This window comes from Budorcas taxicolor, chromosome 9 (genome assembly GCF_023091745.1).
Source record: "Budorcas taxicolor isolate Tak-1 chromosome 9, Takin1.1, whole genome shotgun sequence".
Classification (NCBI taxonomy): domain Eukaryota; kingdom Metazoa; phylum Chordata; class Mammalia; order Artiodactyla; family Bovidae; genus Budorcas; species Budorcas taxicolor.
In genome coordinates this window covers 78088444-78110945 of record NC_068918.1, presented here as the reverse complement: position 1 = coordinate 78110945, position 22502 = coordinate 78088444, and the positions used below count along the sequence as shown (strand labels likewise).

Sequence of the window (22502 nt, the reverse complement as noted above, 5' to 3'; positions counted from 1 at the left end):
CCTCTTTCTTGTCAATAAGGCGTTGTTCAGAGCAACATATAGAAAATCAGAGTAGTTAATATACCTCTCTGCGTAAAGTGCCACCTTGATATGCTCCATCAAGATGGATGTGAGTTTTATTTCATCTCTGTGGATCATACCAAATATGCTCAATGTTCAAAAGAAATCAGTGTTTCCAGAGTACTTCACGCTGGCTTATTACATTTTTATAACAAAAACTTAAAGTGACGTTTAAGCTTGTTCTTCATTAAGTCAAAATTTTTCTTGAGTGACGGCACACTCCTTTCCTCCTTTTGTTGTCATTTGTTTATTTTTAAGACCTGTTTCTGGCTTAAGTCGCCTAAGCCAAATCACTCTGGGTTGTTTTATTTTTAAGATGTTATTTACTTATGTGTTTATTTATGGTCGTATCAGTTCTTCATTGCTGCATGCGGGCTTTCTCTGGTTTCAGTGCATGGGCCTCTCATTACAGCAGCTTCTCTTGGTGCAGAGCTTGGACTCTCGGGCTCTAGGGCTCAGTAGTTATGGTGTATGAGCTTAGTTGCCCCACTGCTTGTGGGATCTTAGTTTCCAGACTAGGGATCGAACCTGTGTCCCCTTCCATGGCAAGCAGATTTTTTAACTACTGGACCACCAGGGAAGTCCCAGCTCTGACTTATTTTTAAATACATTATACAGTGTAATTTGCCTGGACTTAAACTGAGGAGGAAATACAGTTCTATCATTTCTGATACAAGGACCAATTTAGAGGATATGAAGATTTTACTGTATTCATAAACCATATCTTTAAGCTTCCCTAAAGAAAAGTGAATGACTACAGTGATTTTTTTTTTCTTCCAGGAGGGCCAGGATTAGGTTTATAATATGTGCAGTATTTCCGAGCTTATCTGATTTTTCCACCTTAAATATTTTTGGTTAAATCTTTGAGGGCCTAGGACTTCCCTGGCAGTCTGGGGGTTAGGATTCCACTCTTCTTCCACTTCCACAATGGGCGAGTGTTCAATCCCGGTTGGGGAACTAAGATCCCACAAGCTTTGCAGCAAGGCACAAAAGATTCCAGAATTGTAATGTAGTAAACCATTGTGTGGAAAGTGATGAACCTTCCAGAAGCAAAGGAAAGTTCTCTGTAGAACTAAAAGAGGGCCTATTAGTAAAGCAGTTGTCATCTCTCTGCTTCCCTGGGAGAAGCAGAAGAAAGTCATCAGGCACTGGCTCTCTGCTCAAGGGGTAAAAAACAGACCAGTTGTCTTCTAAGGCAGGGGTTGCTTATGTGGCATAATTTGATTACTAGTCCTCATTGTTTTAAATGACTGTAAAAATGGGACTCATTTTCTCAATAGGATTATGTGCCCTTCGGCAACAGCAAGTGTGCTGATTCCTTGTGTTAGTCGCTGAGTCGTGTTCAGCTCTTTGTGATCCCATGGATTGCCGCATGCCATCCATGCGTGCGATGGTGGGATGTCCTCCACCATCTCCTGGAGTTTGCTCAAACTAATGTCCACTGAGTCAGTGATGCCATCCAACCATCTCATCCTCTGCTGCCCCCTTCTCCTCCTGCCCTCAACCTTTCCTAGCATCAGGGTCTTTTTCAACGAGTCAGCTTTTTGCATCAGGTGGCCAAAGTATTGGAGCTTCAGCTTCCGCATCAGTCCTTTCAATGAACATTCAGGGTTGATTTCCTTTCGGGTTTACTGGTTTGATCTCCTTGCAGTCTGAGAAAATAATAGAATTACTGCTAGCTTCAAATATCAGGCTGTTGCAGAAACCAGTACTCAAGAAACCAAGCACCACACTTGGAGAGTTGGAGGAGTCAGGTTTATTACGCCAGCGGGCCCAGAGGAGTTAACACTCTAAGCTCTGAGCCCCGAACAAAGGGATTACAGAGTTTTTATAGACAGACTGTAGTGGGCAACATTAGCTATTAATAGGCTGGTATAAACTAAGGGATTTCTCATATGGGGGAACAGTGGTCAAGATGGGGAGGGGGATGCCTGACCTGGACAGGCATGGTTAAGCAGGCTTGCAGGGGCTGAGTGATTGCAAAGAGCAGAACAAGGGTGAGCGAGATAAGCTCCAGTTCCTAGTATTGCAAGTCCCCATTTTCTGAGACTATGTGACCTACGTGATCTAGACTTTGCAAGGGGCAAGCTGAGTTACAGAGGCAGGAGAAGGAGGTTATGTAAAACTTTAACTTTTCCTCTGCAAGGCAGTGGGTATCGGGATTGGCCCTTAGAACTTTGCTTGGAGGGCAACTTCAGCTGTGGAGAAAGAGAGCACTGTCTTAGCAACATCATTCAAATTAAGTTAAGGAAGTCCAGCCCAAAATTCAGATCAAGTTTTGGTGCTAGAGGAGAAGGAGATAGTGGAATAGTGGATGCCAAGAAGGATGTATTACAAAAGCCTGCAGAGTTGTTTCTTCCCAGCTAAATTACTAAGTTTTGGGGACTTCCCTGGTGGCCCAGTGGTTAGGATTTCACCTTCCAGTGCTTGGGAGGTTGGGGGGCGGGGGGGCGGTGTGCAGGTTTGATCCTTGGTGGGGGATCTAAGTCCCACATGCCTCATGGCTAAAAAACCAAAACATGAAACGGAAGAAATACTGTAATAAATTCAATGAAGGCTTTAACAATGGTCCACATCAAAAAAGAAATTACTAAGCTTCATCAAAATATATGTGCATTTGCATAAGTTTCCTAATAAGATGCTTAAATCAAGTAAAATATCCACAATTCTGCTCTTAAGAATGTGTTCTGTATCTGATGGCTTCTATCAACCATCCCTGGAGCAGCTGTCCGTCATGTTTAATATTTAGTGGACACAGTGAGAATTACCATGAAGGAGAAAAGCTAAATATCAATACACACTTGTTTGCTATTAATATTTTAGGATATCTCAAATTCTGTGTCAGCTTCCCTTATAAAAACTAGTAAGAAGCTGTGAACCTCTTCTGTTTTCCTAGATGAAAATTGGATTCCCAGAATTTCTATGTGAATTTTATGTGAATCCAAGAACTTGCCTTAACTTTCCAGATTTAATTTATTGCAACGAAAATAAGAAAATAACTTTCAGTTGCTATACATCCTCTTGGCAAAAATACCTCTTATAATAAATGAGAAAAAATAGGGAATCATTTCTCCTATGAATTATTTCTTTTCTTTCACAGAAAAGGATGAGCCTCCACTCAGCAAGGCTGGGCAGGATGTGGTTTTGCATCTGCCCACAGATGGTGTGATTCTGGACGGCCGAGAAAGCACAGATGACCATGCCATCGTCCAGTATGAGTGGACACTGCTGCAAGGTGACCCGACAGTGGACATGAAGGTAATTCATGGTGTAATTGTAAAGAAAACTAATGTTTCAGCAAAGTGATCTTTCTACTTATGTTCCCCGAATGTCTGTAAATTGGCAGAAGTGTAAAATGGAGAAAGCATAAAAATGATGTTGAAAAGGTGTCTTATTATATGAATTTACCTTTCTTCTGAGTAAACAGTGATCCTGACCATGTGTTTTGTTCTTATTTTAGTTTTCTGGCCATACCATTCAGCTTGTAGGATCTTAGCTTCCCAACCAGGGGTAGAACCCAGGCCCTTGGCAGTGAGTGCATGTAGTCCTCATCCCTGGACCACCAGGGAAGACCCTGGCCATGTGTTTTAAAGCTTACCTTCTTTCTTGCTTTTTTGTCGACTTCTTCAGAGCACACAAAAGCTTCAAGGGGGAAGACTCATGCTTTGTTTTGTTGACTCAGATTTTAAAATGTCTTTAAAACATTTAAGAAATGTTAAAAGCATTATATATTTTCCTTTCTTCTTTGTTTCGATTCAGAGCCCAAGTAGAAAATATGAAAAATACCAAAGAGCATAGAGAGGAAAATAACAAAATGAACTTACTGTTTACGTGATCCAGAAAGCAAGCTTCTCACGTAGCATTAGGCCTGCCTGAGTTAGTTGAGTTAATTAACTGAGGGGAGTTTGACATCAAGGCCTCCTATCAAGTGCTCCTCACTGATTTTCATAAGGCTTACCTGGGCTGGAATTGCAGCCGATGGGAATGAGCCTCTTGTCCAGTGCCTACCTACACTCAATTAAGATGTAACTGACATGCAACATTATATCAGTTTCAGATGCAGGACATCATGACTTGATATACATGTATATTGTGAAATGATCATCACAGTAAGTCTAGTTAACATCTGTCACCACACATAGTTACAATTTTTTTTTCTTGTGGTAACAACTGTTATGATTTACTCTCTTCAGTTCAGTTCAGTTCAGTCGCTGGCTCAGTCGTGTCTAACTCTTTGCGACCCCATGAATTGCAGCACACCAGGCCTCCCTGTCCATCACCAACTCCCGGAGTTCACTCAAACTCACGTCCATCGAGTCGGTGATGCCATCCAGCCATCTCATCCTCGGTCGTCCCCTTCTCCTCCTGCCCCCAATCCCTCCCAGCATCAGAGTCTTTTCCAATGAGTCAACTCTTTGAATGAGGTGGCCAAAGTACTGGAATTTCAGCTTTAGCATCATTCCTTCCAAAGAACACCCAGGGCTGATCTCCTTTAGGATGGACTGGTTGGCTCTCCTTGCAGTCCAAGGGACTCTCAAGAGTCTTCTCCAACACCACAGTTCAAAAGCATCAATTCTTCGGCACTCAGCTTTCTTCACAGTCCAACTCTCACATCCATACGTGACTACTGGAAAAACCATAGCCTTGACTAGACAGACCTTTGTTAGCAACTTTCAAATAAGAGACAGTGTTATTGACTAAAATCACCATGCTGTACATTACATCCCATGGCTTATTTATTTTATAACTGGAAATCTATACCTTTTGATTCCTTTCACCTAGCCCTGCCCCCTGCCTCTGGCAACCACCAGTCTGTTCGCTATATCTCTGAGCGTGGTTTGGGGTTTTTTGTTCGTTTGTTTTACATTTCATGTAAGTGTGAGATCATACAATATTTAATTTTTCTGTCTGGTTTATTTCACTTGCCATAATGACCTCAAGGACCATCCATGTTGTTGCAAATGGCAAGACTTCCTTCTTTTTGTACACCATATTGTTATTTTGCTGTTAACAGTTGATGGACGTTTAGGCTGTTTCCATATCTTGGCTATCGTAATAACACGGCAGTGAACATGGGGTGCATATATCTTTTTAAAATTTTATTTATTTTCTTTTTGGCTGCTCTGGATCTTCCTTGCTGTGCGCGGGCTTTCTTCAGCTGTGGTGAGCAGGGGCTACTCTCTAGTTTCAGCGCAAGGGTGCTCACTGCAGGGGCTTCTCTTGTTGTGGAGCACAAGCTCTAGAGTACTCGGCTCGGCTTCAGTAGTTGCGGTGTGGGCTCAGTTTGTGGCCGCATGGCTCATGGAATCTTCCTGAACCGAGGATTGAACCCGCGTCCCCTGCATGGCAGGCAGATTCTTAACCACTGGACTGCCAGGGAAGTCCTATATGTCTTTTCAAGTTAGCGTTTTTCTTTCCTTCAGATAAATACCCAGACGCTGAATTGCTGTATCAACAGAGTCTTTAGTCCTTAGGAAAGTGGCTTTTTATTAACCCTGCTGGGCCTCTTTGTAGATAAGAGTATTTCCTGGCTTAGGCAGATAAACTTCATCCAAATCACTCCAGTCAGAGAAGGTGGAGACAAATCTGGGTTGGTTTGCCAGGGCTACCATAGCAGAATATCACAGGCTGGATGGCTTAAACAATGCATTTCTCAAGTCCTGGAGGCTGGAAGTCCAAGGTCAAGGTGTCAGCAGGTCTACCATCTTCTAAGGCCTCTCTCCTTGGCTTGCAGGTGGCTGTCTTCTCCTTCCTACATCTTCACAGGCTCTTCCCACTGTGAGGAAATACTGATTTCTCTTCTCTTGGGATGAAAACAAGAACAGTAATCAGCTAGTCCCTCAAGACTGATTTAAGCACATTGATTTATCCAAAGACTATACAGTCTTAGAATTGGACCAGACCTTTGACCAACATCTTACCCAGTCTCCTATCCGTACAAGAGCCTCTGCTTTCACCTCCCTTCTAGTGGTCATGCAGTCTGCCTGGTATTTCCAGAGATGAAAGCTCACTAGTTCGCATCATGTCCTGTGACATCTGGAATCAGCTCTCATTACTGGGCCAATAGGACGTGCCTCCCTGTTACTTCTATGCACCTATGTTGGGTCTTCCTTTTGAAAAAGCACTGAATACATCTTTTTATTCTATACAGCAGCAATTAAAGTTCGTTTTTTCTTTTTTAATGAATGTCACCACTGAAAATGGTGTTCTCAGAACTCAGCACTCCCAGTTCTTACGATGTTCCTCACATGAATTGGCTCTTAAACTGTCCACCATTCAGTCTTTTTTTAGATTTTCTCAGGTTCACCCATGCCCTTCTTAAAATCTGAACCCCCTAGTTGAAACCAATACTTAAACTGTGGTTCTTCCTGACAGACTATTACTTCCTGTGGTCCAGACATTGTCTCACTTCTACTAATGAAGATTCACTTACATAAACCATTTTAATATCTGCTTCTCACTATAGCTTCATGTTGACGTTTCCATCAGAAACTGAAAATATGCATGCTGAGTCATGTCCAACTCTTTGTGACACCACAGACTGTTACCCGCCAGGCTCCTCTGTCCATGGGGTTTTCCAAGCAAATGCTGGAGTAGGTTGCCATTTCCTCCTCCAGGGTAGGTTCATGTTGAGCTTTCCATTAGAAGGAACACCCAAATCCTGCATCATCTTTCCACACAAATTGCCATCTTGAGGTCTCCCCCATTCTGTGTTTGTGTAATTGATTTACTGAACCTGACTGCAAGGCCATATGTTTATCCCTTTTATACTTAAGTGTAGTTTTCAGCTACAACAGAAATAATTTTTGAACTTTGAGTATCACCATTATATTGGGCTTGGCAAAAAAGTTTGTTTATGTATGAACAGTCCTTTCACTGTTCACCTGAAACTGTCACATTGTTAACTGGCTATATATCCCAACAAAAAATTTAGAGTTTTAAAAAAATTTTTTTGTTTGGGTTTTTCTGTAAGATGTTAAACCTGATGAAAAACTCAAATGAACATTTTGCCAACCCAGTGTTTATTATTCCTCTGTGCATTGTGTCAGCTGCAAAATTAATACATTTTTACTGAAATTTCTGAGAATTAATTAAATCTTAAATAAATTAAGATTGATCAATCTTAAGCCTTAAAGACAGCTTCCCTGGTAGCTCAGACAGTAAAGAATCTGCCTGCAGTGCAGGAGACCCACGTTCAATCCCTGGGTCAGGAAGATCCCCTGGAGAAGGGAAGGACAACCCACTCCCACATTCTTGCCTGGAGAATTCCATGGACAAACCATGGGGTCACAGAATCGTACACAACTGAGCGACTAACACTTTCACTTTTACTTTCAAGATTGATCAGAAAAGGTGCATGAACAAGCCACTGATCAGACCTCTATGAGAGTTCCCTTGAGGTGGATGCTGACTGTTAACTGGCACTCATGGATATATTTGTTCAAGCAATTGCAAATCTGTCTCTATGATCACCTAGATTTTCATAGTTGATATGAAAAGCTTTATTCTGTAGATTATGAATTGTGTGTGTGAATGCCAAATAAAAATAATGCTTATGATTCAGTATTAAATTTACTGACGGTGTTTATAAAGAAGTAACAAAATTAAGCATTTAAGGCTGACTAAAGAGGAAAATGCGTGGGGCTTCCCTGGCAGTCCAATGGTTAAGACTCTGAACTTCCACTGCAGGAGGTGGGGATTCCATCTCTGGTCAGAAGAACTAAGGAAAGAAAAAAGAGGAAATTGTGGACCGATTCCCCAGCCGAGTTATAACAGTGATAGCTCATAGACCTAAAACTATAAAGCCACCATCTAGCAACAAAGCCTGCAATAGAGGAGCTATTTGCTCTCAAGCTGCAACTGTTTTACAGTGATTATTTATAATTATTTATAAATAATTATATATATATACATATTATATATCAGTTCAGTTCAGTCGCTCAGTCGTGTCCGAGTCTTTGCAACCCCATGAATCGCAGCACGCCAGGCCTCCCTGTCCACTACCAATTCCCGGAATTCACTCAGACTCACGTCCATCGAGTCAGTGATGCCATCCAGCCATCTCATCCTCACTCATCTCTCCTGTCTTCTCCTCCTGCCCCCAATCCCTCCCAGCATCAGAGTCTTTTCAAATGAGTCAACTCTTCCCATGAGGTGGCCAAAGAACTGGGGTTTCAGCTTTAGCATCTTTCCTTCCAAAGAACACCCAGGGATGATCTCCTTTAGAATGGACTGGTTGGATCTCCTTGCAGTCCAAGGGACTCTCAAGAGTCTTCTCCAACACCACAGTTCAAATGCATCAATTCTTCGGTGCTCAGCCTTCTTCACAGTCCAAATCTCACATCCATACATGACTACTGGAAAAACCATAGCCTTGGCTAGATGGACCTTTGTTGGCAAAGTCATGTCTCTCTGCTTTTCAGTATGCTGTCTCGGTTGGTCATAACTTTTCTTCCAAGGAGTAAGCGTCTTTTAATTTCATGGCTGCAGTCACCATCTGCAGTGATTTTGGAGCCCCCCAAAAATAAAGTCTGACACTGTTTGCCCATCTATTTCCCATGAACTGATGAGACCAGATGCCATGATCTTCGTTTTCTGAATGTTGAGCTTTAAGCCAACTTTTTCACTCTCCTCTTTCACTTTCATCAAGAGGCTCTTTAGTTCCTCTTCACTTTCTGCCATAAGGGTGGTGTCATCTGCATATCTGAGGTGATTGATATTTCCCCTGGCAATCTTGATTCCAGCTTGTGCTTCTTCCATTCCAGCGTTTCTCATAATGTACTCTGCATATAAGTTAAATAAGCAGGGTGACAATATACAGCCTTGACATACTCCTTTTCCTATTTGGAACCAGTCTGTTGTTCCATGTCCAGTTCTAACTGTTGCTTCCTGACCTGCATACAGATTTCTCAAGAGGCAGGTCAGGTGGTCTGGTATTCCCATCTCTTTCAGAATTTTCCACAGTTTATTGTGATCCACACAGTCAAAGGCTTTGGCATAGTCAATAAAGCAGAAATAGATGTTTTTATGGAACTCTCTTGCTTTTTTGATGATCCAGTGGATGTTGGCAATTTGATCTCTGGTTTCTCTGCCTTTTCTAAAACCAGCTTGAACATCAGGAAGTTCACAGTTCATGTATTGCTGAAGCCTGGCTTGGAGAATTTTGAGCATTACTTTACTAGCATGTGAGATGAGTGCAATTGTGCAATAGTTTGAGCATTCTTTGGCATTGCCTTTCTTTGTGATTGGAATGAAAACTGACCTTTTCCAGTCCTGTGGCCACTGCTGAGTTTTCCAAATTGGCAGGCATATTGAGTGCAGCACTTTCACAGCATCATCTTTCAGGATTTGAAATAGCAAACTTCTATAACACATTCTTAAATGTAAGAAGACACTTTTTTCAGATAGTCCATTATATGTTGCTGAGTTTCAAGATTATTTAATGTAATACATTAAATCTGAAGTCAGAATATAAAATATGATACAGAGTATGACAATGTTCAGGGAGATTTGAAATTCATAAATCTATAGATTGATTTCCATTCATCAGATGTGAAAAATTGAGCTAAACTGTCTTAAAATACCATGTGTGAAAGTGTTAGTCGCTCAGTCGTGTCTGACTCTTTGTGACTCCATGGACTGTAGCCTGCCAGGCTCCTCTCTGTCTGTGGGGATTCTTCAGGAAGAATACTGGAGTGGATTGCCATTCTCTTCTCCAGGGAATCTTCCCCACCCATGTCTCCTACATTTGAGGTGGAGCTACATGTAACGGAAGCCTACTAAAGGATGCATATTGTTTACACTAATAACTTCATTATTAACTTAAAACCAGTTGCACACTGGTGTGTCTGCTATAAATAATTAATCTTTACAAACAGATAGGAGAACTATCTACATTGAAACATGTTTGGGAAGTGGAAATAATAATTACACCAGGACCACAGAGATAAACTGAGACTGTCTTGAGCAAACAGATACATGGGTCCCTTTTCATAAAACTCAAGTTTCATGAGACTGAATGACTGGTCTCCTAATTAATCTCATTTTTAGATCCCCTTAATGGAAAAAGCAAGAGAGTTCCATAAAAACATCTATTTCTGCTTTATTGACTATGCCAAAGCCTTTGACTGTGTGGATCACAATAAACTGTGGAAAATTCTGAAAGAGATGGGAATACCAGACCACCTGACCTGCCTCTTGAGAAATCTGTATGCAGGTCAGGAAGCAACAGTTAGAACTGGACATGGAACAACAGACTGGTTCCAAATAGGAAAAGGAGTATGTCAAGGCTGTATATTGTCACCCTGCTTATTTAACTTATATGCAGAGTACATCATGAGAAACGCTGGACTGGAAGAAGCACAAGCTGGAATCAAGATTGCCAGGAGAAATATCAAGAACCTCAGATAAGCAGATGACACCACCCTTATGGCAGAAAGTGAAGAGGAGCTAAAGAGCCTCTTGATGAAAGTGAAAGAGGAGAGTGAAAAAGTTGGCTTAAAGCTCAACATTCTGAAAACGAAGATCATGGCATCTGGTCTCATCACTTCAAGGCAAATAGATGGGGAACCAGTGGAAACAGTGTCAGACTTTATTTTTGGGGGGCTCCAAAATCACTGCAGATGGTGACTGCAGCCATGAAATTAAAAGACGCTTACTCCTTGGAAGAAAAGTTATGACCAACCTAGATAGCATATTCAAAAGCAGAGACATTACTTTGCCGACTAAGGTCCGTCTAGTCAAGGCTATGGTTTTTCCTGTGGTCATGTATGGATGTGAGAGTTGGACTGTGAAGAAAGCTGAGCACCGAAGAATTGATGCGTTTGAACTGTGGTGTTGGAGAAGACTCTTGAGAGTCCCTTGGACTGCAAGGAGATCCAACCAGTCCATTCTGAAGGAGATCAGCCCTGGGATTTCTTTGGAAGGAATGATGCTAAAGCTGAAACTCCAGTACTTTGGCCACCTCATGCGAAGAGTTGACTCATTGGAAAAGACTCTGATGCTGAGAGGGATTGGGGGCAGGAGGAGAAGGGGACGACCGAGGATGAGATGGCTGGATGGCATCACTGACTCGATGGACATGAGTCTGAGTGAACTCCGGGAGTTGGTGGTGGACAGGGAGGCCTGGCGTGCTGCGATTCATGGGGTCGCAAAGAGTCGGACACGACTGAGCAACTGAACTGAACTGAACTGAACTGAACTGAAAACGGATTAAAATAACGTTTTAAAGCTGAAGTTTAGAGAAGAGGTTTTCTGGGAAAGGAACATGAATAGAAAGAAGAATATTGACTTTTTGTCCTAGGGGAAAGAGAACACAAAATAAATGTCAAATTTCAAATTGTCTTCTGTCTTAAGTAGGAGATGTTTTGTGGTTTACCCTTCCTCAGTCAGATTCTCTGGGATATAATCTGGGTCAATACTGAAAATGACCACAAAAGGAAAGAATCATATATGTTAAGGAGAATATTAAAAAACATATTGAAAGACTTTCTAAACATTTAGTTAGCAGGGTTTTCAAGACAGCCTGGGTTGTTTAACCAATACACAAAGTTCCAGAGAACCCATGTGATCTTTGAAGAGTAAAGGCTATTAATAACTATATCTGTCTTCTGTTTTTCACTTATGTTTGTTGATAACAGATCAAGAAAATATATAAAATCTATACTATCACAACAGAATTTATAAGGATTATGAAGGATTTCTTTAGAGTTATTTTCAATGAGGGACAGAGTGATGAGTGGATAGGGATTTCAGTCATTTGGATGCTGCCAGGATTTCTCCCCCTACCTCTTTCCCTCCCCTCCCTCCTCTCTTCCTTCTTCCATTTCTTCTTCCTTCTGTCCTTCCTCTTCCTTCTCATCTTTCTTTCTTCCTTTCTTAATATTTTTTCCCTTTACCTCCTAAAGCCTAGAACTATACTTTGTACTCACTAGGATGCTAACACTCACTATTGAACGGCTCCTTTAAAAAAAAAAAAAAAGATTGACTATTTTGCTAACCTTTCAAAAGCTTCCCTTTTAACCCTCAAATTTTTATCATCCTTCCTAGCAAGATCAGCATTGTTCCACACTCTCACCTCACACTGATGTTAGGAAGGACCGCTAAGAGCTATCTAACAATTACTTTGCATCTCATCAAAGGAGATCCTAGACACCTATTTTTTTTTTCTTGGCTACTGGACAATATCTAGTCTTCATGAAACAAACTGTAAATCTCTTTAATAAAAGTTATCCTAGATATTCTAGGCCATGGGGTAGGGGTAGAGGAGCAAAGGGGAGTAGACCGTTTCTAAATTTTAAAAAGAGAAATGATATTAATAAATAACTGAGAAAGCTTCCTATCACATTTCAACTATTTCTTTCCTCCCTCAGTGAGTCAGTTTAACAGTGAATGACAGAGAAAGTCTAACACAGCCTCTGCTTGGCTTTGGTTTTTGAATCCTCGATTCACCACTTCCCTGTGCCAGATGGATAACAAAAGGCCTCTTTCAAGGTATTATCGTTGCATGAACACGGACACCCTTCCATGGCCCAAGACTGGGCTCTTGTCTAACACTCGGGCACAAATGTTCCAAGGAGACACAGGTGCTGACAAAGTAAGAGAACTCACTGGGAAGAGGTGCCTGGGTGGAGAACAGCAGGATAAGGGGACCCAGGAGAACTGCTCTGCCACTTGGCTCACAGTCTTGGCCTTTACGGTGATGGGATTAGTTTCCAGGTTGTCTCTGGCCAATCATTCTGACTCAAGGTCCTTCCTGGTAGTGCACACATTGCTCAGCCAAGATGAATTAGAGCGAGAAGGATTCTGGGAGGTTGGTAGGACGTAGAGATAAAGAACCTGCCTGCCAATGCAGGAGACATAAAGAGACACTGCAACCCCCTCTAGTATTGTTGCCTGGAGAATCCCATGGACAGAGGAGTACAGCAGGCTGCTGTCCATGGGGTCACACAGAGGTGGAAACAACTGAAGCTACAGCACACACACACATGCACACGCACACACGCACACGCACGCACACACACGGTAGGACATATGGACTGGTATCTGCTCTCTCCTTCTGACCTTTGCTGAAGTCTTTCAGTTGGAGGTAGTTCAATAGGTTCCACGCTCCTTACTACTGTAGGGTAACTCATGCAAGTGGTTCCTGTCGAACGTGGCCAGAGTGAGTGTGCGGTTTCAGTCAGTGGTTCTCCTAACATTATTACTGTGATGAAAGGATGAAATGCAAATAAGACCCCTGGAACAGTGAGCAGCGCAGAGTAAATAGTCAAAAAGCATGTTATTCTACTTATTCTGAGATCATCTTTCCTTCGATGGTATCCACGTGGTCTCTGGTAGTCCTGTCTTGCACCCAGACAGATTATGTTGGTGCCTGGGTAATGTTCTGTTAGAGATTCTCCCAAGGAACCCCAAATACTTACTCTCTGTGTTCAACAGTGCCCAGAAGGCCTTTAACAGGGAACAAAACCTCATACCTCCAGTGCCTGTGGAGGAAATCCTCCAAACTCTGGTCTTGAGGTAGGAGATAGATGGACCACCCACCTCATGTCCCTCCCCACCCCTCTACACACACACCCAGGGTGAGCATTGGAGTTTGTTCCCTGTGGACAGAAACTCCAAAATATCATAGAGGGACCATTGAGAGAGGAGGCTGGGCCCCTGCTCAGATAAAAGATTAGAGACCACGTATTACATATTTCTCATTCTTGAAATCAAGGAGACCCTCCCAACTAGAAAGCTCCTTGGAGGTCAAAAGGGGAGTGATGTCAAATCTACCCATAGACCTCTTCGGTGGAGTCCATCTTGCCTGAGAGATGTGCATGCACACGTGGGAGAATCCTGAAGTATTCCTAATACAGATTCTCAACCAGGCAAATCAAAATGATTTGGACAAAATGGCCAAAGGACACCCAAATGAAAAAATATCCCATAAAAGTGATTCAGACTGCCACTAGGGCATGACTGTCTCTCTGAATCCGCCTGTGTGTCCGTCCACATGTACTGTATTCTTTTTCCTCCTAATAAACACTTGTTTCACTACTTCCCATCTTTGTGGGAATTCTTTTCTGCCAAGCCGAAGGGGCAGGGCCTTGTCCCTGACCTCTGGTCTAGTGTCTAGGATTCAGCTCTCACTGTCGTGCCCCGACCTCAGTCTCCAGAACCAAAGCCCTCAATTGCAGGTGGAGGCCACCCCAGATCAGTCTGGGTCAAAACAGTATGGTTTTTCCCCCCCTTTCGGAGATACAGGATAATGTGTTTATTTGAGAATTACTCAAATTTAGTAACCTTAACAAACAGTGAGTTTGAAGGTAACAGTGACACTTTTGTAATTAAGTCCCATTCAGGCCCCTTTTGTATTAACTCAAGGAAACAGTTATAGTTCCACTGATTCATTTCCTGGGGACCACCAGTTTTCCACTGGTTTCCAGACACTCTCCCCCTCCCACACATACACACCCCTCTGGAGATCTAAGTATAATATGTTTCTTTTGGAATTACTTAACAGATTTGGTAAGTTTAGAAGCAACAGTGACACTTTTATAAGTCCCACACAGTCCCCTTTTGTAATCACCCAAGGAAGCAGAGTTCCACTGATTCATTTCTTGAGGACCATCATTTTCCCACTGGTTTCTGGACAGTGTTTTGGGATTTTTTTTTTTTCCTCTCTTTTTTTTTTTTCCTAAACAGGACTTTTTTGAAAAGTGAAGTTTCTTTCTTTTTTTTAAGACATTTATTTTATTTATGGGCTACTCTTCCTTGCGGTGCTTGGGCTTCTCATTGCGGTGGCTTCTCTTGTTGCTGAGCATGGGCTCTAGGGTGTGCAGGCTTCAGTCATTGATGTGTGTTCTCAGGAGTTGCAGCCTGATGGCTCTAGACATGGGCTTAGTAGTTGTGGCACACGGGCCAAGTTGCTCTGAGACACACAGGATCTTCCCAGACCAGGAATTGAACTCATGTCCCTTGTAATGGTCCTGGAGAAGGGAATGGCAATCCACTCCAGTATTCTTGCTTGGAGAATCCCATGTACTGAGGAGCCTGGCAGTCTACAGTCCATGGGGTTGCAAAGAGTTGGAATTGACTGAGTGACTAAGCACCCTTGCACTGGTAGGCAGATTCTTAACCACTGAATCATCAAGGAAGCCCCCCCCAAAGTGCGAGTTTTTCTCTGAAAAACCAGAGAATAGTGGTTTCCTGGAGGTGAGAGCAAACACAGAAGGGGAGACAGAGAAGCAAAAAAAAACCCACCATATATCAGGGCACCAAAACAGATATGGACCTCGGCAAAATTTCACCTACATTACTGCCTCTCAGCTATTTTATTCACCTGAAAATTTTAATACAGGACAAAAAAAGTTACAGCCGCCCACAGGGCATTTTTGAGACACAAAAGATTATCAAGGCTGCAAATTTCCTAAGAAACATCTGGGGATAAGTTGGTGCACATGTATGAATATTCTGTGGTGGCTTTAAGGATTTCTTTGTATCTTGTTTCAAGAATGAAGGGTAATGTCAGTCAGTAGAAAAAAAAAAACACACCTTACCCCCCAACCCACAGCAAACCCTAGGATTTACTGTTCCACTTAAACAGGAAGATACATGAGAACACAATAGATGAATAATTCATACTTGTTTTGTTTCAAAGTTAACCTGGAGCCTTGAGGTAGACTACTCTTTAGGCATGAATTTTTTTTACACAGTAGCTCAAGGCCTTCAATATTTAACTGCTTTTTTTTTCCTTTAAGAAAAAATACTTGTTAGAAAAGGTTTAAAAATAATCTCCCTGGGGGAAAAAAATAGGTATTACCTCATTAAAAATAAAACTGAGTAAGCTGAGTTGTGAAAGCTCTACTCCAATAGCAGCAGGAGCTTTGTAGTCTCTTTCCTGGTCAGGAACACTAAATTTACAGCACAATAGGCTTCTGGCATCATAAAATCTGCAGTCAGTCTGGGCTTCCAGGTTCTCTTGCATTTAAACCTGACTTCCTGTCACTCTCCTTTCAAAGGTCCTGGCACTTCTATTTTGGTGTGGGTAGTGGGGTGAGGATAGGGGTGGGGGAGAGCTTTTAGAGGTTTTAAAGGACTCTGTGTGTGTGCATGTGTGTGTGCGTGTGTGTGTGTGTGTGTGTGTGTGTGTGTGTAAGGAGTATCTGACCTTTTTAGACCACAACAGGCAGCTGTGGTTCAGAAATGATTCTTGGAATAAGAATGCAGAAGCTCAGCTACGTTGCAGGATATAAAATCAACACACGGAAATCCCTTGCATTCCTATACACTAACAATGAGAAAATGGAAAGAAATTAAGGAAACAATTCCATTCACCATTGCAATGAAAAGAATAAAATACTTAAGAATATATCTACCTAAAGAAACAAAAGACCTATATGTAGAAAACTATAAAACACTGGTGAAAGAAATCAAAGAGGACACAAATAGATGGAGAAATATAGTGTTCATGGATCAGAAGAATCAATATAGTGAAAATGAGTATACTATCCAAAGCAATCTATAGATTCAACGCAATCTCTATCAAGCTACCAAGGTATTTTTCAGAAAACTAGAACAAATAATTTCACAATTTGTATGGAAATACAAAAAAACCTCGAATAGCCAAAGCAATCTTGAGAAAGAAGAATGGAACTGGAGGAATCAACCTGCCTGACTTCAGGCTCTACTACAGAGCCACAGTCATCAAGACAGTACGGTACTGGCACAAAGACAGAAACATAGATCAATGGAACAAAATAGAAAACCCAGACATAAATCCATGCACCTATGGACACCTTATGTTCAACAAAGGAGGCAAGAATATACAATGGAGAAAAGACAATCTCTTTAACAAGTGGTGCTGGGAAAACTGGTCAACCACTTGTAAAAGAATGGAACTAGAACACTTTCTAACACCATACACAAAAATAAACTCAAAATGGATTAAAGATCTAAATGTAAGACCAGAAACTATAAAACTCCTAGAGGAAGATACAGGCATAACACTCTCCAACATAAATCACAGCAGGATTCTCTGACCCACCTCCCAGAATATTGGATATAAAAGCAAAAATAAACAAATGGGACCTAATTAAAATCAAAAGCTTCTGCACAACAAAGGAAACTCTAAGTAAGGTGAAAAGACAGCCTTCGGAATGGGAGAAAATAATAGCAAATGAAGCAACTGACAAAGAATTAATCTAAAAAATGTACAAGCAACTCCTGCAGCTCAATTCCAGAAAAATAAATGACCCAATCAAAAAATGGGCCAAAGAATGAAACAGACATTTCTCCAAAGAAGACATACAGATGGCTAACAAACACATGAAAAGATGCTCAACATCACTCATTATTAGAGAAATGCAAATCAAAACCACAATGAGGTACCATTTCGTGCCAATCAGAATGGCTGCGATCCAAAAGTCTACAAGCAATAAATGCTGGAGAGGGTGTGGAGAAAAGGAAACCCTCTTACACTGTTGGTGGGAATAGAAACCAGTACAGCCACTGTGGAGAACAGTGTGGAGATTCCTCGAAAAATTGGAAATAGAACTGCCATATGACCCAGCAATCCCACTGCTGGGCATACACACCAAGGAAACCAGAATTGAAAGAGACATGTGTACCCCAATGTCCATTGCAGCCCTGTTTATAATAGCCAGGACATGGAAGCAACCTAGATGTCCATCAGCAGATGAATGGATACGAAAGCTGTGGTACATACACACTGGAATATTACTCAGCCATTAAAAAGAATACATTTGAATCAGCTCTAATGAGGTGGATGAAACTGGAGCCTATTATACAGAGTGAAGTAAGCCAGAAAGAAAAACACCAATACAGTATACTAATGCATATATATGCAATTTAGAAAATAGTAACAATAACCCTGTATGTGAGACAGCAAAAGAGACACAGATGTATAGAACAGTCTTTTGGAATCTGTGGGAGAGGGCAAGGGTGGGATGGTTTAAGAGAATGGCATTGAAACATGTATATTATCATATGTGAAGCAAATCTCCAGTCCAGGTTCGATGCATGATACAGGGTGCTCGGGGCTGGTGCACTGGGATGACCCAGAGGGATGGGATGGGGAGGGAGGTGGGAGGGGGAGTTCAAGATGGGGAACACATGTACACCCATGGCAGAGTCATGTCAATGTATGGCAAAACCAATACAATATCATAAAGTAATTAGCCTCCAACTAAAATAAATAAATTTATATTAAAAGAAAAAAAAAGCTCTGCTAACTCAGAGGTAGGATTCTACAGCAACTACAAGCATGGAATTTGGAATCATATGCTGTGTTGTGCTGTCCTTAGTTGCTCAGTCATGTCCAACTCTTTGTGACACCACGGACTGTAGCCCACCAGGCTCCTCTGTCCATGAGGATTCTCCAGGCAAGAATACTGGAGTGGGTGGCCATGCCCTCCTCCAGGGGATCTTCCCAACCCAGGGATCAAACCCAGGTCTCCCACACTGCAGGCGAATTCTTTACCATCTGAGCCACCAGGGAAGGCTAAGAATACTGGAGTGGGTAGCTTATCCCTTCTCCAGGGGATCTTCCCAACCCAGGGATCAAGCTCACATTTCCTGCATCTCCTGCATTGGCAGGCAGATCCTTTATTTGGGGCTAGGCTGGGTCTTCATGGCTCCACAAGGGCTTTCTGTAGTTGTGGCAGGTGAAGCCTACTCTTTGTTTTGGTGCCCAGGCTTCTCACTGCAGTGACTTCTCTCATCTTAGAGCATGGGCTCTAGGGCACATGGGCTGCAGTAGTCACAGCATGAGGGCTCACTTGCCCCATGACAAGTGGAATCTTCCCAGACCACGGATTGAACCTGTGCACCTTGCATTGACAGGAAGATTCTTAACCACTGGACCATCAGAGACATCCCCATTTCCTCTATTTCTATGTCATATGTTTCTACACAGTCAGCAGCTAACTTTGCTCAACCCCTTGGATTTTATATGCTGCTTCTTCGTGCCTCTAGCCCTTCTTCCTAAGTTTGTAAGAAGATGATTATTCTCTGATTGGGCTGAGATAGAGGCAAAGAGTCGGACACGACTGAGCAACTAACACTTTCACTACTCTTTTTTTTAACTAGGAAAATACAGACAATTGAGTTCATTTTGCTTCTTTTATGAAATTTTGGGTCATATCTGTGATGAAAAGTAAATAGAAAAAGGAACACATAACTAAAGAACAGAACCTAAGCATGTCCATCTGAATTATCTAGACAATTGTATTAATAATAGCAATTTATGTTCTGGCCTCTGTTGGTCAATTTAGCTGCCCCCTTGTCTCTTTCAGCCTGTGTGTGTGCTGGGTTGATGGCACTGGATTACAACAAGAATCTTGATGGCCTTCAAACCACTAACAGAGTTCTCTGTTTTGCAAGCTGACATGAGGCAGAAAGCTAGCATGCCTTTGGGTTCATTGGTTCAGTGGAATTTCTTACGAAAATATTTTGTATGACGTTATCTTGTCACTACTTATGACAATTTGCCCAATGCCTTATATACTTTAAAAGCAACTGTGGGGGTGAGGAGAATAGACAGGTAGTACTCGTTTTGTAACCAAGTGTTGTACTAATAATCATGTACGTATATATGTGTGGTATATAAAGAAATGCAAATGTATGTTCCTTGCCACTAAATTACTATTTTAGGGAGGTGCAATGGAGCCAGAATAACAGACTGAGTTATACATTGATTTAGCTAGAGGCCGACCATCAAAGCCTCTGTTACTATAGAACAGATCCTGGGCTGAGATTAGAAGTTCTTTGTTTTATTAAAGGTAATGTATCTTTCAAGTTACAAATTGGGTGTGTTGTGGTACTTCCAAGCAGCTAAGACTCTGAGCTTCCAGTGCTCGAGGGTGTGGTTCGATTCCTGGTTAGGGAATCCCAGATGCCCTGGGGCTTGGCCAAAAAAAAAAAAAAAAATTGGACATGTTGCGTATACATCTGTGTGTATGTGTGTGTGTATGTGTGTGTGTATGTAAATCCTTCCCAGTGTCATAAATGTGAGGAGACGTCTAGAAACGCCTGGATGCTTGGAGGGAAATCATCTATCTTACAGTTCTATATATTTTTATATTGATGCTGAAGAAAGATAGCATTTGTTAGCTAAATAACTAAACTAAAAAGGACCAGGGAATTAAAAGTACAGATTACTTTGTATAAAATAAATAAGCTACAAAGATGTATTGTACAGCACAGAAAATATAGCCAATATTTTATAGTAACTATAAATGGAGTAGTTATTGACTCACTATGTTATACACCTGAAATTTATTTAATATTATACATCAACTATACCTCAATTAAAAAAAAAAAAGCACATGTCAAGCTATGTCACAAAGGAAAGTGAAGTGGCTTAGTCATGTCCGACTCTTTGCAACCCCGTGAACTGTAGCCTATCACGCTTCGTCCATGGGATTTTCCAGGCAAGACTACTGGAGTGGGTTGCCATTTCCTTCTCCAGGGGGTCTTCCCGACCCAGGGATCAAACTTGGGTCTTCCGCATTGTAGGCAGACACTTTACTGTCTGAGCCACCAGGGAAGTCTTTCTTGGTGGTCCAATAATTAAAACTCTGCATTCCCAATGCAGGGCATTCAGTCGGTGGTTAGGGAACTAAGATCACTAATGCCAAAAAAAAAATTAGCTTAAAAAAATAATCAAATCAAATTAGTGTTTTGCCTTTTACAGCTTAAAAACTTGAAAGAGTTTTCTGTATCCAGGAAATAAAACCACAGAGGGAAAAAACAACGTGAAATGAGGAAATCCAAAAGTCAAAAGTGTTTGCTTCCTTTTCTCTCTGGGTCTGGGAGACAAGATGAAACAGCAAACTCTTTAAATAAATTGCTGCACAAGAAGGGGCAAGAAGCCTTTCGTAGAAGAATTTTCACAGGAGACTAAGAGGATCTTGTTGACTTTTGCAGTTATCAAAATAAATCTCACACAAAGCTCTTGGTATTAAGTTACTGTACTTAGTTTCTGCTCACAGAGAAAAGCCCTGCAGGTGTGGACCGGTGCCAATTGCAAAGCCTTCTTCGGAGGCCCTTCAGGCAAGATCCGGTCTCTGCCAGCTGTTGTCAGCATCCACCTTTTCTGTTGGTGCCCAAACCCAGCAGCTCTCAGAGCTTTCCCATGGATACAATCAATTGTCACCACGCCAATGGGTAGCTGAGCGGCAAAATCTGACGTACCTGTCCTTCCCCTCTAAGCAGACTTTTCAAACTCGATTTATCTGAAAAAGTTTTTGAGACAAACTTCTACATACCTCGGCTATATTTACTAGAGTGCTCTTGCCCCATAAAGGCCAGAGGGAAATTTGGGTCATTAAAAACCATATTAAGGGATTTCCCTGGTGGCTTAGTAGTGAAGAATCTATCTGCCAATGCAGTACACACAGGTTCGATCCCTAGTCTGGGAAGATCCCACATGCCATGCACCACAGCTCCTGAGCCTATGCTCTAGAGCCCCGGGGGAGTGATGTGTAGCTACTTGAGCCCAGAAGCCCATGTGCCTTAGAGCCTTCGCAGTGAGAAGCCTGAGCACCACCACTAGAGCAAGGCCTGAGCAGCAACAAAGACCCAGCTGTTGCTGTTGTTGTTTAGTGGCTAAGTGGTGTCCAACTCTGCGACCCCATGGACCACAGCGTGCCAGGCTTCCTTGTCATTTGCTATCTCTCAAAGTTTGCTCAGACTCATATCCATCAAGTCAGTGATGCCATCCAACCATTTCATCCTCTGACTCCCCTTCTCCTCCTGCCTTCAATCTTTCCCAGCATCAGGGTCTTTTCCAAGGAGTCAGATCTACACATCAGGTGACTGCGAGAACCCCATGAACAGTACAAAAAGACAAGAAGACCCAGTACAACCAATATATAAATCAAATTATTTTGAAAAACCATATTAATCCTGCCAAGTGAATAAGGACAACTAGAGCTGCCGTTTAATAAAGATTGTCAACTCACACACACAAAGAAAGAAAGCAGGGAAGGGTTATTTCATTTGAAAAGACTGAAATTAGCATGCACCCAGGTCTGGATCTGGATCCAGTCTTTCCTGCCTCAGAGAGGAGGTACCTAGGAAGGCCACAGGGAGCCTTCAGAGCCGAGGAGGACAGACGGGCCCCTTAGAGGGGGGTGCTCTGTCCTTCCAGCCTCAGAGTTGGGAAGAGGCTTCCCGGAGAAGGCCCAGCCTGCTGAGGTGTAGTTGGACACTGGCACACTGAGGTGTTGACATCCAGAAGCCCAGTACCTCACTCGCCTTCACAAAAATCTGACCAGGGCTTGGGTGAGGCTGATGTCTGTGTGGATGCCCCACCCAGCCCCCAGACTCAGTGCTTCCCTGGTCTCTTAAAATCTCCATTAACTTCATCTGGGCCTCACTCAGCGTCCCCCATTCACAACCACACTCTGACTCAGTCCTCCCATCTACCCGGTACA

At 42.2% G+C, this 22502-nt stretch overlaps 1 protein-coding gene across 2 annotated transcripts in view; it reads left to right on the top strand.

Moving 5' to 3' along the window:
- LRP11 (LDL receptor related protein 11) overlaps positions 1-22502 on the top strand; it is a 50443-nt gene that overhangs the window by 5654 nt on the left and 22287 nt on the right. For both annotated transcript variants that reach the window (XM_052645882.1, XM_052645881.1), the window contains exon 2: positions 3161-3318. In XM_052645882.1, coding sequence (XP_052501842.1) covers positions 3161-3318 — 158 coding nt within the window. The remainder of the gene's footprint in view (positions 1-3160; positions 3319-22502) is intronic.